Genomic DNA, 17,101 nt, shown 5'->3' on the forward strand with positions numbered 1-17,101 from the left:
ACACACACATACTCACAGACAGACACACACACACCCACTTACAGACACACACACACATACTCACAGACAGACACACATACTGACAGACACATACATACTCACAGACAGACACACAGACACACACACATACTCACTGACTGACGGAAATACACATACAGACACACTGACAGACACACACATACACACACTGACAGACACACACACATATGCTCACTGAAAGACACACACACTCACTGACAGACAGACACAAACACAGACACACACTGACAGACACTCACACACACACTTACACATTATTTTCTTAATAGCTCCCTACCCTATGGATCTGATGTGAGGCATCTCTCTGGGGTCCTTCCTGCTCCTCACTGCTCCCTCGCGCAGTTTAGTGATGCCGGGTGCCAGAATATGACGTCCTATTCCGGCGCCCGGCTTCATTTCAGAAGGCGCGCGCGAGGGAGCAGTGAGGAGCTGGAACACTGAGCTTTTTTGCTGCATCCACCGTCCCTTCCTCCCCGGCCGGGTAAGTTTTAGCAGAGTAGGCACCTGCAATTTGGGGAAAGCAGGTGCCTACTCTGCTATAACACCAGCATGTACTCGCGGCTCGCGAGTTTGATATGCTTGCTTTAGTGCCACTCTTTATTTAGGCATAAAACTCTTATAACCATTAGTCCTAGTATTCATAATGAGAATTCCTTCTGCTATGCATTCACACAAGATTTAATTTAATACAGATAAACACTTGGAATTTGCAGAAAGGACCCGTAAAAACAATCAAGAATTTGTCTCATCATAATCATGTGATCTCATAAAATCATAGTAAAATCTTATCATAGCAACGTTTAGCAATATCCATTTGTACCATTGAATCATGTGTAATCCATAGATATCAATCTAATACATCTTATAATTGTACATTGATTGATCATATAAGTTTCATTGTACATGTTCCCTGTAGAGGCTGACATACACAACACTGTTGCCCCCAAAAATACCCTGTTATTAACCAAAGGAACATTTTAGTTTTGCATTTTTTTTTGTGTGTAACCACAATATTCTGCTATTATCCTTGATGAATTATGACCTTCCATTCTCCCTGTTACATTTTTGTTTCTTACTACCTTAGGTGAACGCTCCCACCCCCATCCTTATGCAGACATATCTTAAAGGGACAATAGAGGAACCAAAACAACTTTAGCTTAATGAATGAAAAGTTTTGGTGTATAGATAGTGCCTCTCTGAAGTCTCACTGCTCAATTCTCTGCCATTTAGAGGTTAAACCATGCTCCCTGCATGTGACTTACACAGCCTTCCTAAACACTTTCTGTAAAGAGTCATCTAGTGTTTGAAACTTCCTTTATTGCCCATTCTATTTCATTTACAATGTATTATCAGCTGCTCTGTTAATAGCTTGCTAGACCTTGCAGGAGTCTCCTGTGTGAGATTAAAGTTAAATTCCCCAGTCACTTGATCAACATTGTTTCACACATAACAGGGAGAAACTATCTTCCACAAGTTTGTCTTCTCTAATTAACATTTGGTCAAATAAAAAAAGGGGTAACTAAACACCCCATTCATTTACTTAGCATCTGTACAAATAAATTAACAGCCACTCTACTTATACAAACAAAAAAGGCCATAAAATTAGCTAACATTCTAAGCAATCATGCCCTGATGCATGCAAATTGACCACTGCTCCTGTTTCTTACAGGTAATTGTCACATAACCGTTGTACAAGTGGGTGACCTATAAGACATAAAACTTAATAGCTGAAAGGGGATCTTCTCTGGGAGGGAAAAATCACTGCTCTCGAAAATTATTCAACTGAATAAAACATTGAAATAGCATCTATAATGTGTGTTTTTTTTCTGTTTCCTTTTGAATTTTCATTAAAGACAGTGCTTTTAACAGTTACTGACAGGGAGCTAAGATGGAGGCGCCTAGTGGCAGGATAAAGAGATGTTCATTTCTATTTAAAAAATATGCATATCATTAAAAAAACAATGGTTAATCAGTTATCATAATGAATTTATATGGAATGAACCATGTATACATTTAGATAAGCTGATGCAACATACTAGCAAAACATGCACTTGGTAAGTTGTAAGATCCTTGCAAGTCTATTTTATTTTATTATTATTATATTTTATTAGAATAACTCACACCTATAAACCACAGTAAAAAGTGAAAATAAAAAATAATATTTAACTTCAAACTGATCACTCCATTACAAAACAATACACTTTTACCTCTTAAATATATACCCCCAGACTTTCTTACAGTGTTAAAATACAGAGTAAAGGTTCATGGTGTTAAGAAGAAATGTATGATTAAATTGACCACCAGAAAGTTGCAATAGACAATTATCTAAAAAATAGTTGTAAGCTAAAATAAAAAAATAAATATTTGATATGAAAATCAGTATTTAACCCCTTAAGGACACATGACATGTGTGACATGTCATGATTCCCTTTTATTCCAGAGGTTTGGTCCTTAAGGGGTTAAACTGTATTGTACAGTAGTACAGCAGAAGAAGTTCCAAATACAGGCTAGGGACTGGAGTGACCAGTATCATGCAGCATGATCATAATAATATGGAAACGTTTGGCTAGGTTTACAATGAATAAGGGCAGTTTTAATATGTAGAACTTACACTTACCAACATTGGGAGGTATGAACACGGAACAGGGGGTTGGGATGCCCAAGCTGTTGGTGGTCTATCACTGGGTGAGTAGCAGATCCAACTGGAAAAACGTTGAATACAGTTTTTTATTGCTTCTTTGTATGATAGGCTGGCCAACAGCTGTGCAACCCACTCGTACTAAGAGCTTCAAATATTTAGTGCTTATGAAGCTCTAGTGCAAGAGCTCCATATCCTAAGTTTACTCTGTGCTGCGTTGAGCTATCTAAGGATAACTCCCTAGGGCTCTTCAGAAAAAGGACACAAGAACAAAATAATGAGATGGTGGGACAGGAGCTCCTAATTGGGCTTGTCTTGACAAATCCAGTACTGTTGGGTTGTGTGAGACACCTATGGACAAGTTGCTTTTCAGGGCACATGGTTAGAGTTGTTGATCCTGTGCTATGCATAAACATAAAACAGTAGTTTTTAGTCTTAAATAATGCAATCAAAAGACCTTGAGCAGGTTTTACAGCTTTGTTTAATAAACAGAGTATACTATTTAATGTAAAATAGAGAATAAAAATTAGGACGTGTAAAAAAAAAAAAAAACGCTGTAAGTCTTACACCTATTTAAATGACAAGACATGTTTTATTCAATTCAAATATATTCCCCTTGACGGCACTTCCCAGTGATTTATTTCACTGGCTGAGGTCTTTTAGTTTGCCAGTGCCACGGCTGATGTGACCTTCTCAAGCTAATGATTTTGTGTTTAATGCATCACATACCTACTCTTATTGGGTGAAACTACGAGCATGATTGGTTTCAATACATTGTATGCTGGTTAATTGATATATTAAATGCAAACCTGGTTCTTTAGGCAAGAACGAAAATAAAGTTTCAACTTTTTATCCAATGTCTCCTGCATTATTAAACGATTCATACAGCACAGTTCTGGGCTATCACCTATTGTTGTTGTCAACTCGGGGTAGGTTTCTTTTCATGGCAATTAAATGATTAATCACTATAGTCATTGATATATAAATATCTTGTGTTTCCAATCACATTACTTAATAAATCAAGGCAAATTGTTAGAATATGCAGTAGATCTCTGCAAAGAACACCCAGCACTGGAAACTCTGAACTGAGCTTTATCACACATTTTTGTTATTTAATTGTACTTGATGGCTTTATTACTTGCCCCTCTGATGAGCCACTACTGGCGAAACGTACGTCAGGGGCTCTAACTATCTTCCCAAAACTGGTGTATCTTCAATGGTTATCAGACCAGCTATCCAGTCTGTTCTCAAATCTGATAGATTGGAAAGTTGATTTATTTTTTTTGTATTATACTTTAGATTTTTTTCATGTTTTTCCTGATTCAGGTAGTTTCTCTCCACAACTGTACCTTCTAAGACTACTGCCTACTTTGTTATTTCAGGAGGGGAGGAGTATAGACTGGGAGTGCCCTCCAAGGCACAAGCAGCCTGTATAAGTATTTCCCCCCTTCCCTCGTGTAGGTATAGTACCACATTGGTTTTGTTTACCTAGATCATTGGTTCGCAGCTGTCAGAGTGGAGTGTTAGATCAGACTGTGAGCTCCAGTCTGTACTGGGGTCATAGGCAGCATTCCTCCTCCTCCAGACACAGTGAGTTGAGTTGAGTTGATGCCAAGGAGCTCAATTTTGGTCTCATCTGACCACAACACTTTCACCCAGTTCTCCTCTGAATCCTTCAGATGTTCATTGGCAAACTTCAGACAGGCCTGTACATGTGCTTTCTTGAGCAGGGGGACCTTGCGGCACTGCAGGATTTCAGTCTCAGCTGCCTTGAGTTCATTAACAAGATCCTCCCGTGTAGTTCTGGGCTGACTCCTCAAAGTTCTCATGATCATTGAAGCTCCATGTGGTAACAACTTGTATGGAGCACCAGACCAAGGGAGACTAACAGTTATTTTGTGTTTCTTCCATTTGCGAATAATCGCACCAACTGTTGTCACCTTCTCACCAAGCTGCTTGGCGATGGTCTTGTAGTCCATTCCAGCCTTGTGTAGGTCTACAATCTTGTCCCTGACATCCTTGGACAGCTCTTTGGTCTTGGCCATGGTGGAGAGTTTGGAGTCTGATTGATTGCTTCTGTGGACAGGTGTCTTTTATAGAGGTAACGAGCTGAGACTAGGAGCACTCCCTTTAAAAGAGTGCTCCTGACCGCATGTAAACGCTGGTAATTCCACGAGGTCCACGACACTGTCTCTGCCAAGTTTCCCCTACCCAGCGATGTTTCTCAGGTCCCAGTATGGCAAATAGCTGGACTCATTCAGATTCCCACCGTGCAACACTGGGGCACCTGCTTGCCATAACGCAGAGAACTTAATGTAGTATACTCACAGGTTTTTTGTATCTTTTCTTTTTCATTTTTCTGCCTATATTGTGGACTTTATGTATATCTCAAGCATTACAATGTTCACCCTGCATGGATAATGGTACCAGGCTATATTGTTTTCATTCTTTAAATTCACATTATTCTAACTGACATCACGTTTCCCATGCCTGCATTGTTAAAATTAGGCGGCATTCCTGTATATCGCCTGGCTGACAGCCATAGCATACATATAAATGACCTTATATGATACTAAGCCTACCTACGCTTCAACAAACGTGTACTTAATATTGGCTAATGACTATAATAAGCTTAACCAACATGTTTAAAGCACCTTCGATTGTCTGCTGCTTTGCCCTAATGGCAGGTGGACATGTCTCACAGCGCTACAGCTTGTAACTAACCGTAGTCTTGTGTATATATACTGGAAGTGTTTGTGTAAAGCCTGTAATTTCATGCATAGCTCAAGCAAATTGTTAATGTTGTACTTTTACGTTAGATGAAGCGTGGTTCTCCCAGCTATAACTATAGCTTAACCCCTATGGCCTCTAGGTAGACGAAAGTGGCTAGCCTGTGTACTACCCTACCCAAAATCTGTACGAGCAACCTGACAGTTCAGAGAGACCTGCCTGCAGAGGCCTAGGCGTAACTCGTAGTTCATATCGTGCTCACGCACTCTACCACTAAACCTAAACGTGAACATGAACATGCTATGTATAGGCCTTAATAATGTACATCTTAATGCCATACTAACATGTATCCTATGAGGTCAGTACTGTTACTCGTCTTCTGCTTGCATATGTCTTGAATTCTCTGTTTCTTTAAATGGTGAGCTTACTACTTACCCATGTGTCACCAGATGCCTGTCTATCATGATTTAGTGAGTTACCATCCGGACCTTAAGGTCCTTAGCTTGTATTGCCAGACGAAAGTTTAACGATAAAAAATTAAAATATGAGGCATCGCACTTCTGGAAATGTAAACTAAAGTTTGCGTATTGTTATACAAACCCTATACTGTAAATCACTCAACGTTTCCCCCAACTTCTCTTCTGTACCCCATCTTACATGCCTCTAATAAAAGAAAGATTGACAAAAAAGAGTGCTCCTAATCTCAGCTCATTACCTGTATAGAAGACACCTGGGAGCCAGAGTTCTTGCTGATTGATAGGGGATCTAATATTTTTTTCACTCATTAACATGCAAATCAATTTATAACTTTTTTCACATGCATTTTTTGTTATTCTGTCTCTCACTGTTAAAATACACCTACCATTAAAATTATAGACTGATCATTTCTTTGTCATTGGGCAAATGTTCAAAATCAACAGGGGATAAAATACGTTTTCCCTCACTGTTTTCCCTCACCTTTTCCACACCCCTCATTGTTCTTTTCTTTGAGTTAGTTCACTATCTAGGGTTTATGCCCCATTTTGAGGGTTTTGGTATACTCGGCTCCAATCCCTATTAAATTGTTGCTTCATTACTAGACTAACGTTTCCTAAATACCCTAAAAAGAATTTAAAAAGTCACTCATTCACCCTTATCATTAACTTCAAAGCCACAAACCCATCTATTTATCTTTAAATAGTAAGGCACGGCTAGTTGACCTGATCCGATGTTACCTGTAAGTTTCCAACACTGTGAAAGAGATACCAATTTTGCCATTTCAGTCTTCAACATTGTCTAAACACTACTGGGACAAAATGCCAAAATGGCTGTGACAAAATGGGACAGCTTTTCATTTCTGGTTATTTGTTAAACTTTAATTTCAATTCATTTTCTGCCGTACAGGCTAGTGGGCCTAGCTGAATCTTTCAAAAGCCTTCCTGTTCCTTAATCTTGAGTCAGACATGGTAACGTGGGACTTTGGTCTTACTGAGTCTCAGTTTCAACTGCTGTTGACTAGAGCCACACCAACAACCCATAAAACATAACCACAAGCTATAATAATATGCATATTAAACTTCAAAGACATAACAAAATATTATGGAAGCATACCACTACAGCTCTTCGCCAGAATGCAATAACTGTAAATTATTCAACACACTTTTGTCTCACAGTTAAAGAGTCCTCTCCAAGGTTTGTTTGGAATAGTTTAATAAAAACCTTGTAATTGGGCTTGTATTATAATATTCCTTATCTTTGTGATTCCTTTGTGATCTTTGTGTAGCTCCACCTCCCTATACCATAGCTATCCTCTGACTACAGCTTTCTATCGGTTTCCTCTTTGAGGTATTTCTGTGCTAACCCCTGTATGTTCTACTCATTATTGGGTTCCAGGCCCTGAATTCTGTATGCTGGATCAAGCCTTTCTGGAACAGCTATATCCTGTTTTTCTAAGAAAAAAATAATGAGTTTGAGACCATGGTCTTGAGATATAAATGTCTACCGGTAGCATTATTTATTTGGTGGAGGCAAGGATTTGGAGTGAAGACACTGTTTCAGAACTTTGAGGCAGTGGATATAAAGGCTTTATTAATACTTTAGCAGATTAATAGTGATATTTTATCACTACTCTGAGTCCTGCACATGAATATACAAAAGACAAAAACGAAAAAAAAATTCAAAATCTGCTACTCCCAGGGGTTACTAGTTTGATTGGGTCCGTAGCTATTATGTTCTCTGTCCATCTCCAACTGAGAATTTTGCAGATCTGGTCCAACTGTTACAATGATACTGCAGCATTTCATATTTACAGTGTACATAACTCTTTCATAATTGTTACACTACCATTCAATTAATTAGATATTCCTTGTACATTGCTTATACGATCCGATCAAGCATCTCTTTTACTTATTTACTAGTGATCTCTATGATAATGCACTGCCTTTGTTTATCGTCAATAAGCCGCTCTTGAATAAAAAAAAAGAGTTTAAGTAATAACCATAATCCTATTCTCTACATGCAGGAAGGCTAACCAATAGGTTGACCATTCTTCTCTCACACAACAGGTAATGCTCGTGCCATTCATTTTTAATGTGTAGATTGAGATAAAATTATGATATTCTTGTCCTTTTCTTGAATGCATAGGCCCAATAATGTTTAGTTTATTACCACATTTAAAGAGTTAATATTCTGTAGGATCCAAAATATCATGTCAGGGCTTTCGGTTCTACATGTTTAGCACACGTTTCACCAACAATGTAAAGTGCTTGGTTCAGCTGCAGTGAATGGGAGATGTTTCCAGATGATTGAGTACATTGGAATATGTGATGACTATGGGCTTCCGAAGCAGACACTGATGAGCTTTGAGTTCTATTGTTCTCCAATATTCTGGGTCTCCTCTTGCCAGAGTATAAATTCTGAGTCCCACTGAACCCTCAACATCAAGCCTGGTAGCTCCAGCAAGACACAGCTCCTCAGGTAAGAAGTGGAAGTAGCAAATACATTGAAATGTGTAGTAATTGAAATAAATAAGGCATTCATGATTTCATAAATTTCATATCTATACATTTCCAAGAAGTAGGACAATATTTATTTTTTAATAGGGCCTCTTATTACATTTTGGTCATACTAAGTATTTTGTTTGTATTTTATCTAAAACATCAAACCAACACACTTGTTGTTAATTTACCACAGCAGTCAATTAGAAGTTCTACACATCATGATTAAATTCATAGTTTCATTTATAGTCTAATGGACATGCATCATTACACAGTATTTAATATTATTTTTGCTTATTTTCGTGTGTATGTTAACTTGACGTTTATTTTATTTAGATATTTTAAGAATTTAAATACACAAAATGTCTCAGACACCCAAAGCTGCTGCTGCTGCTGCTGCAAGCCAGGGCACTGATGCCAAGGAAAAGGGTACCCCAGGAACAGTCCCTGTTCCTGTTACAAAACCTTCAAAGAAAGAACCTGTTGTGGGATCCTTCAAGGTAAGTGTGCCAGCAGTGGTTGCTCTTCTATCACTCGCTTTATATATCTTTTTCTATCCTTCGGGTGGCAAAGCAGGGTAACATTTACAGCTTAGTCTTAACAGCATGGTTGTCCATTCTAACTATTCTTAAGTGTAGGAGAAATATACTTCTAACAGAATATTGAATAATTAAACTTAAATTAACCTGGAAGTCATTCTTAGTCAAATATAACCACCCTGTTAGATGTCAGCATGTTCCTCTTCTATTTCTTTAAACACATACACGGTATGTGATTAAAGACTTTAAAAATGGCCCTTTGAGATTTAAATTTGAGCATCAACACAGGCATATAACTATTATGGCATCCTTACAGCTATAAATGCAGATGATAGTTGATTACTGTGCAGTGGTAGTTGACTGAATACAATTGCAGTCATTCTTTTATTAATGAAGTAAAATACTACAGTAAAAGGCAGTTATCAGAAGAAGAAAAAAATCTAACTTTAATGTGTAACATGACATTATTGCATATGTTCGTGCAATAGGTATATACTACAGAAACAACCAGCAGTAATGCATTCATAATCTGGGCATTTCTTTCAAATGTCAAGCAAAGGATCCCAGATGATATGACTGGCTGTTGAAAGATAAAATCAATGAAGAAACACTGTGGATAATATTTCAGCAGTGCTAAAGCAAACAGGCCTTTCAGTGGACTTTTAGACAGCCATAGTAGAAACAAGAACTTCCTTGATAAACCATGATACAAGCTTGCATTTTTTTAAACGTTCATTTTTTTTCCTTTACTTTAACTTGCAAACAGATCAGATTGTGAAACGAGAATTCAGATCATAGATATAATTGTCAGGGCAACACGATGTAACAGATTACAGCAACATTACAATGAGTCAAGTAATGAAGATCACATGGCAATTAATCTTAACATTAATTTCCTTTCTGTTTATCTGATATACAGCCATATGCAATAAGACATATTTTCTACACTTATGTTGATTTGATATGTTTAAATGTCTAGCTCCACTTTTTAGCTCGCAAATTAAGAACAGCATTTTAAATAAAATAAAAGCAGTTTGAGACAGATATTTGCATGGAACATAGGAAAGAAGATTTAAAGATTTATTCTGAGAAATTAAATATGTTATTTCATTGACTCACAATTTTCATCCTGATATTCTATAACAAACAACTTAAAAAAAGACAAAAAAAAAAAAGATGGTAAGCTAGACAAAATGAATATGTTATGGAGCAGAATAGCTAATACCATATATAAAATGCTGTTGGGCTATTCACTGAAAATGTACCTGTCTGTAGCAGGTTGGGGAATTGCTACATTTAAACCAAAATGACCACATTAGGTGGGTACCAATTGTTTTTTTTTTTTTTTTTTTATACCCCTGCCATTTTGAAGATTGTTCCCATGTGATATATGTCATTAACTTGCATGGTTATTAACTAAACTAAAAAAAAAAGAAATGACCAGGGAATTTCCAATTTTAAATAAAAAAAAATCTGGAAATAGAACTGACTTGGATTTTATTTTCGAAATTTGACAATTTCTGATTAATATATGAAATTTCTTAATGAATTCATGACAATTCCCAATTTAGTGAATCACTTTAAAAGCTTTGTAGACTGTTATCGATAAAAAATACTCACTGCTTAGAATACCAAAATGTAAACATAATCGAGAGATACTTAAATAATTAAACTATAATAGCCCTTAACCTTAGCATATATGAGAGGAGCCTAACTGTAAACTGACAACAGAGTAAAAAGAGCTATTATTTAAGGCAACTTAGTTTTTTATTTGAAAATATATATATATTCAGTAAAATAAATATTAATATTGTCTTTTTTAGGTCATAATCTTTGAGCAGGAGAACTTCCAGGGAAGGCACATAGAACTTCTGAATGAGTGTTTAAACCTTGGAGAGAGAGGTTTTGACAGAGTACGCAGTGTTATTGTCGACTCTGGACCGTAAGTCCTGAAATTTCCATATAATGTTTGCATTGTGCTTGTCACAATTTGTTTGTGTCTTCCAGAATCATGTTGTGGCATTTTGATGTTGACAAATTTATTCTTGATTCGTTTTTGTCAAAGAGAGTATTGAGGTGAACAGATTTGTTTGTTTTAGCTTCAACTTATCTACCAAGGAATTGCCACCAAGAGTCATTGACAGATTATGTCCTGATGACATATTTTCTTCAGAACAAGAATGACAATGACAAAAGTACAAATCTCATGTATTTACAATTGAGCTGAACGGAGGGTATAAATTAAGTCTAGAATACATGGTATACATAATTTTTATATTATTTAGTAACAGAAATATCATAATTCCATACTAGCACCATATCTTATATCAGAATTTATAGTTTGGCTATTAGGAAGACTATGCATTAGACTATGCATTGGAGAAAAGATAAGTAAAATAGGATTTTATTGCAAACAGGAAGGGCCTGAAACTTATCCAGGATTAGGATGCAATAGTGCTAGAAATACAGGCTTGTGTCCCTTATGCTATAGTGTCCCTTTAAAGCCTATGGAATGATAAAACATATACATTAACATCTGGTGCATAAGCAATTAATTTATTTATTTATAAAATATTTTATTTATAAAATATTTTACCAGGAAAGATACATTGAGATTTCTCTCGTTTTCAAGTATGTCCTGGGGTGCTAAGATTGCTATCTCAAATTCCATGGCTGAAAGTGTTTCATGATCATGAAAGTTTTCAAACTTCACACTTTACTAAATGTTTAACTTAGTCACAAATATATTTTAATACACAAACATTTAAATCATAATGGGGATGGATTTTGTGTGTTTTGACTGCCAGAGGAAGACTGTGTTCCACTCTGTCTAGAAATTGAAGAGTTAAATTGTTTTACCTGAATCCGAAGCAGAATTCTGTTGTATTCCCCTGTGCTGCCTCAGGCATTGTTTGTCCCTATAGTATTTAATGAATGTATCTATTTTATAGTAGTAACTCCCACATCCTTATTACTTTAAACCCACATCTCAACATCTCCAGGGGCTCCAATTAACACATGGCTTATTAATTAGATTTACATTCACATAATAATAGGGATTTTCTAATGTAATGCTTTTACTGTTTTATTTCTGTCCACATTATAATAATTATTTGCATAGAACTACTGCATTCTAAATAAATAAAAGGAGTAGCAAATCATGGGCACACACCAGAGCACACAGGCTTTGTTTTGGTTTTTATATAAACATAGCTGCTGTTTTATAACTGGCTCACTTTTAATTATAAGCATTGTTAAATTTCATCCTACTTAATCATCTAAACTAAAACTTTGTAATTCTGTATTTGATATGTAAACATTAAAGAAATATTCCACTCTTAGAGCTCTTCAGGTTGCAGAATTGCTATATGGCTATGGAATATCCCTTTAAAAGTCCATATTATAAATGTGCCAATTTCATTGTAAAATTAGCACTTTTATAATTAACAATAAAAACATATGAAATAGAAATTCACTTTCTACTTCTGTTAGCTTCTCTGAGTCAACGGAAGTAGAAGGTGCATTCTAATAGAGTGCACTTACCTACCAAAATAGCCCCCAAAGAATTCTGGTTCTTACCATCCTTGGTAATTATTTTTTTTATATGTGCATTCCATTTGTTAAAATTCTTAAAAATAAAATGTGCAAAGAGAAAAAGCATATGAGAGTGCTTACTACAAAATATTCTCGCATTTACAAAACCTGTGAGCACAGTGACTTGTGGGGTTGTGCACAGATTCTTCTATAAGAAGTCTCTATTTGGACAGTTCTCCAAGAAGAGACTAAAAGTCACTTCCGAAAAAAAAGTTAAGGGCTTACAAAGGCTGCGGTCATAAGAACTTCAGCTTTTGCAAGATGTTTTAGACTATACCCCTTAAGAATACATGCATTTATTCAAATATTTTATCATTATGAAATATTCTGAAATAATTCTCATTACTTTCATTTTTTGCATGTGTTTGTCTTCATGTTTTGGTTTGTCGCACTATCCTCTTTCTCTCCTTATGATGTGATTTGTGACCCACCTGTGAACATCTTCTCAGCTGGGTTGCTTATGAGCAGTCCAACTTCCGTGGCGAGATGTTTATCTTGGAGAAGGGCGAGTATCCTCGTTGGGATACCTGGTCTAGCAGCTATAGGAGCGACTGCTTCATGTCCCTACGCCCCATCCGAATGGTAAGACCTAGAACTTCTATTCTTCTAATATTCTGATAAGGAAAGCAGATTATTATTGATTGATATGTCCTAACACCACAATACCTTTGCAATTAAGTAATAATACTATATTGATGACTCTTAATACATACCACAGTGGAATGGTTAGTGATGCATTGAATCCATGCATCTCTACGGGAAGCTTTTGCAACGTTCAGAGTCAAAAGTTGTTTATGATAGAAACAGGGAATGTGACGGCAGATAAGAACCATTCAGCCCATCTAGTCTGCTCAATTTTCTAAATACTTTCATTAGTCCCTGGCCTTATCTTAAAGCTAGGATAGCCTTATGCCAATCCCATGCATGCTTTAACTCCCTCACTATATCAACCTCTACCACTTCAGCTAGAAGGCTCCACTACCCTCTCAGTAAAGTAATACTTCCTGATAATATGTCTTAATTATAAAGGACAGCATCCATAAACCACTACATTAAAATGTAGGGGTTTTGCCTCTAAGAGTTTCCTTTTAAGTCACTAAGATTGCTTAAAATAACACTATAGTGTTAGGAAAACCAAACTGTATTCCTAACATTAAAGTGTCCCTCTGCCTCCATAGCCCCCCAGCCATGAAAGAGTTAAATAACCGTGTAGACACTAACCTGGGTTGGGCTCCTCCGACATCAGCCGATGTGGGAACCTAATGCGCATGCTTTGTGAGTGACACACACGCATTAGGCATACCCCATATGATTGCAGTGACTCAATGCTTTCCTATCGGGTATTGAAAAGGTGCTATATTGCAGGGTTATGGGACAGAGACAGTGTACCCAGACTATTTAAATGAGATGAAATGGTCTGGGAGCCTGTAGTGTTCCTTTAAGACTATCATACTAACACTGTGTATAAAGTAAAATTTTAGCATAATCTGGAATTTATGTAGAATTACAACTTGCAGGTTTCTAATATTGCAGTGAATGTATTTCTACACTTACCAATGTTTTTACAATGGCTTTAACAGTATTTATGTTGTCTAATTAGTTTGGCCTTCAAGCATGCCGCAAGAACAGGACCTACTAAATACTGCAGTACGTTAGCCTTGAAGTGAGATACGAAAGTCAGGCAACGTCACTTTCCACTCTTAAAACTATTTATGTGTGGTTTTGCATAAATCTCTATATAAACAATGGCTTAGAGAAGGAATACAGAGTAAATCTTGCATTAAAGCCAAGTTCAGGAATTAATCGCATTGCAATATTTTAAGTGATAGTTTTACATGGTCAGAAGCTTTATAATAATGTATTATTATTTGATAATTTTTCTGTGGGTGTTCTTAACTTAGAAACTACGCAGCTCTCTCTTCTTTTATTAACAAACATCTGCAAAGTAGGATAAAATAGGGTGTAATGTGATTAGTTCAATTTAGCAACAAAAAAAAAAAAGCAAGTTTATTCTGGTAGTATGTCACTGACTGCTATTGTTTTGCAGGGTTATGCTGGCTGATATCCAAACCTTTTAAATCAGGTTGCCCAATCCCTTGTGCTAGGACACTAAAGCTATATTTCAAATCAACCTAGTGAATATCAATTGTCCTTTTCCAGAACAGGAGCTGAGACTTCTTGTAGTTTTATTCTAAACTATTTTATTGAAAAGTGTGTTTTATTCCTAACGCTTTTCCGTGGTTAAAATTATGTATAGAAGAAAATTTTACAAAATAGAAAGTTTCTTGATGCAAAATGTAGTTATCTTAAATACGTTACAATTTTACCTTTGTGAAAATATATGCAGACACGGAAGGGTGATGATATTCACTGTGAGAAAAAAAATAAAATAATAACAAAGGTAGGGGATACAATGTTTCAATTTTATATTTAATCTAAATATCAAATTACCATTATGTTATAAGAAACCTAATATTCAGGAATTTGCAAGCAAGAAAGTCCCATATACTAATTGTCAAATGCAAGGATATTCTTAGAAGACTAATCATGTGTCCCTCATTATTCCTATCAAATATCCCTTTTTAATCTATTACTGTTGTCTGGCCTCCTCAGGATAGCCAAGAACATAAAATCACCCTGTTTGAATCCGCCGACTTCAAGGGCAACAAGATGGAAATCATTGAGGATGACGTGCCCAGTCTGTGGGCCTATGGATTCTGTGACCGTGTGGGAAGCGTAAGAGTCCCCAGTGGAACGTACGTAATTTGTACCTAGCTTGTTTCGCTTTCCAAGTGTTTCACAACTGCCTTCTTCAGGGCTAGGCAAGCTCAACTAAGTGTTGATAACTGTATTCAGAAACATAACTTACAATATTGTATTATTCACAACAAATGTAGTAATATAATACATTAATGTAACATTTTGTCTTTAACTAATACAATTCCGGGTGATTTTGCTAACAAAATGCATAGATTACATTTGTAGACCTACCTGAAGCTGATCCTTCACATATTATTCAAATGAAAATTCCACTTTAAGCAACTTAATAATGGCATTTGAGGGGTAAAACATGTATCTGTCCAGCCTCCTGTCTTCCCATTAATTACTCAGAAATGTTGCATTAAAATTCCAGAAACTTAGACTGTTGGGTCAAAGTGCACTACAGCAGAATTCCCTATCCCGCTTGATGGCAGCCATGTTTAAAATATAAAATCTGTAACATCTGTAATATCAAACAAATAAGCTTATACATCATAAAAATTACAGAGCTGAACTGGTACTAACCTATAGGAAGATACCGTTAACAAAAATATTGTCAGGTGTCTTGTGTTAACTTTACACAGGCATACCCTATAACATATATATTATCACTCTTCTCTACAGATGGGTTGGATATCAGTACCCTGGATACAGAGGATATCAATATCTATTTGAAAATTGTGATTACAAACACTGGAATGAATGGAGTGCCTTCCAACCACAGATCCAGTCCATCCGTCGTATTAGAGACAAGCAATGGCATCAGAAGGGATGCTTCCTTATCCCTACCACTGCAAGCACAATGTGAACACATACAGAATGACCCCAGTTTGACAGAGATCTATCAGGAATCCATGTTACAAATTGACCTCACCCTATTTTTTAATCTACTCTGTCAAATATTGTACATTGCTCATTTACTGGATGTTCTTTACTTTATGATGCAAATAAAAACAATTTCTGAGGTAAAAAATGGGTTGTAGTTTTTAATGAAAATATGCCTAAACCAATATAAATCTCACATAAACAAAATAACTAAAGCTAGAAGATTTTTTGCTGGTGCAGAGCGCTTCCACTGCACCTTGTTCTCGTGGACCTCCATAACCTCAAAGCCTCAACCTTTGCACCACAAAAATACTAATTTCCAGAACCAGCATGGAATCAAAGACTTTCTTGATATTATTAATGAATAGATTAGTGGTGTAAATGTATCCCAGCATGTCTGCAAAGTCCAGGAATGTCAACTTGGAAATTGTCACAGGTCATGACTTTTTCTCCCAGCACTTAAATCTACCCTGGATAGGTGTCTTTTAATCTTCCTTTTGATTCACAGCCCTACTTTCTTTGATTTCATGTATCTCAATGTTGTCCAGGATACTATGTTGGACCCCGCCAGCTTCATGTCCAGAAACTGTGTGAAAAACCAACAAATGTCTACCAACAAATGCAAATTGTTAGATGATCCACAGTAAATGTACCAATGTTGTTACCACCCAATTGCAAAATACTCACATCTGGCCAGATGTTGTAATTTCAACATAGGTTTCTCCATCTCACACTTCCCTAGCTAACCACACCTCTATGTTTTTTCCCCAGGATCCCCTATTGTAGAGTGCAAGGTGAGATGAAGATCTCATAGTTGACCAGTGAACATACAAATGTCCAAGGACATTGCAGCATCCTGGATCTCCATGGCAGACAAGAAAATTTGAAAAATATGATAATAAAGTGTCTCTCAGTAACACCCAGGCCCCAGCAACAAATTTATAGAGCATCAAAACACAATATATACAGTGGTAATAAGGTGTATGCTTAACACTCCCATG

General features: G+C 36.4%; 1 protein-coding gene across 1 annotated transcript; it reads left to right on the forward strand.

Annotated features, from left to right (window-relative positions):
- The first annotated feature begins 8,328 nt into the window (after positions 1–8,328).
- On the forward strand, positions 8,329–16,248 carry CRYBB1 (crystallin beta B1). Its single transcript, XM_063454626.1, has 6 exons — positions 8,329–8,362; positions 8,721–8,882; positions 10,745–10,863; positions 12,965–13,097; positions 15,129–15,271; positions 15,900–16,248. The coding sequence occupies exons 2-6, from the start codon at positions 8,745–8,747 to the stop codon at positions 16,081–16,083; spliced, it is 717 nt and encodes a 238-aa protein (XP_063310696.1). The 5' UTR covers positions 8,329–8,362; positions 8,721–8,744; the 3' UTR covers positions 16,084–16,248.
- Positions 16,249–17,101: the final 853 nt, after the last annotated feature.

The sequence above is a fragment of the Pelobates fuscus genome, chromosome 5 (genome assembly GCF_036172605.1).
Source record: "Pelobates fuscus isolate aPelFus1 chromosome 5, aPelFus1.pri, whole genome shotgun sequence".
In the NCBI taxonomy this organism is placed as follows: Eukaryota; Metazoa; Chordata; class Amphibia; order Anura; family Pelobatidae; genus Pelobates; species Pelobates fuscus.

Bases quoted from the DNA above. Each gene is read 5' to 3' on its own strand.
- CRYBB1 (XM_063454626.1), top strand. From the start codon at position 8,745: ATGTCTCAGACACCCAAAGCTGCTGCTGCTGCTGCTGCAAGCCAGGGC. The intron at 13,098-15,128 runs GTAAGACCTAGA...TGGCCTCCTCAG, and splicing joins CCCTACGCCCCATCCGAATG to GATAGCCAAGAACATAAAAT. The intron at 15,272-15,899 runs GTACGTAATTTG...TCTTCTCTACAG, and splicing joins GTAAGAGTCCCCAGTGGAAC to ATGGGTTGGATATCAGTACC.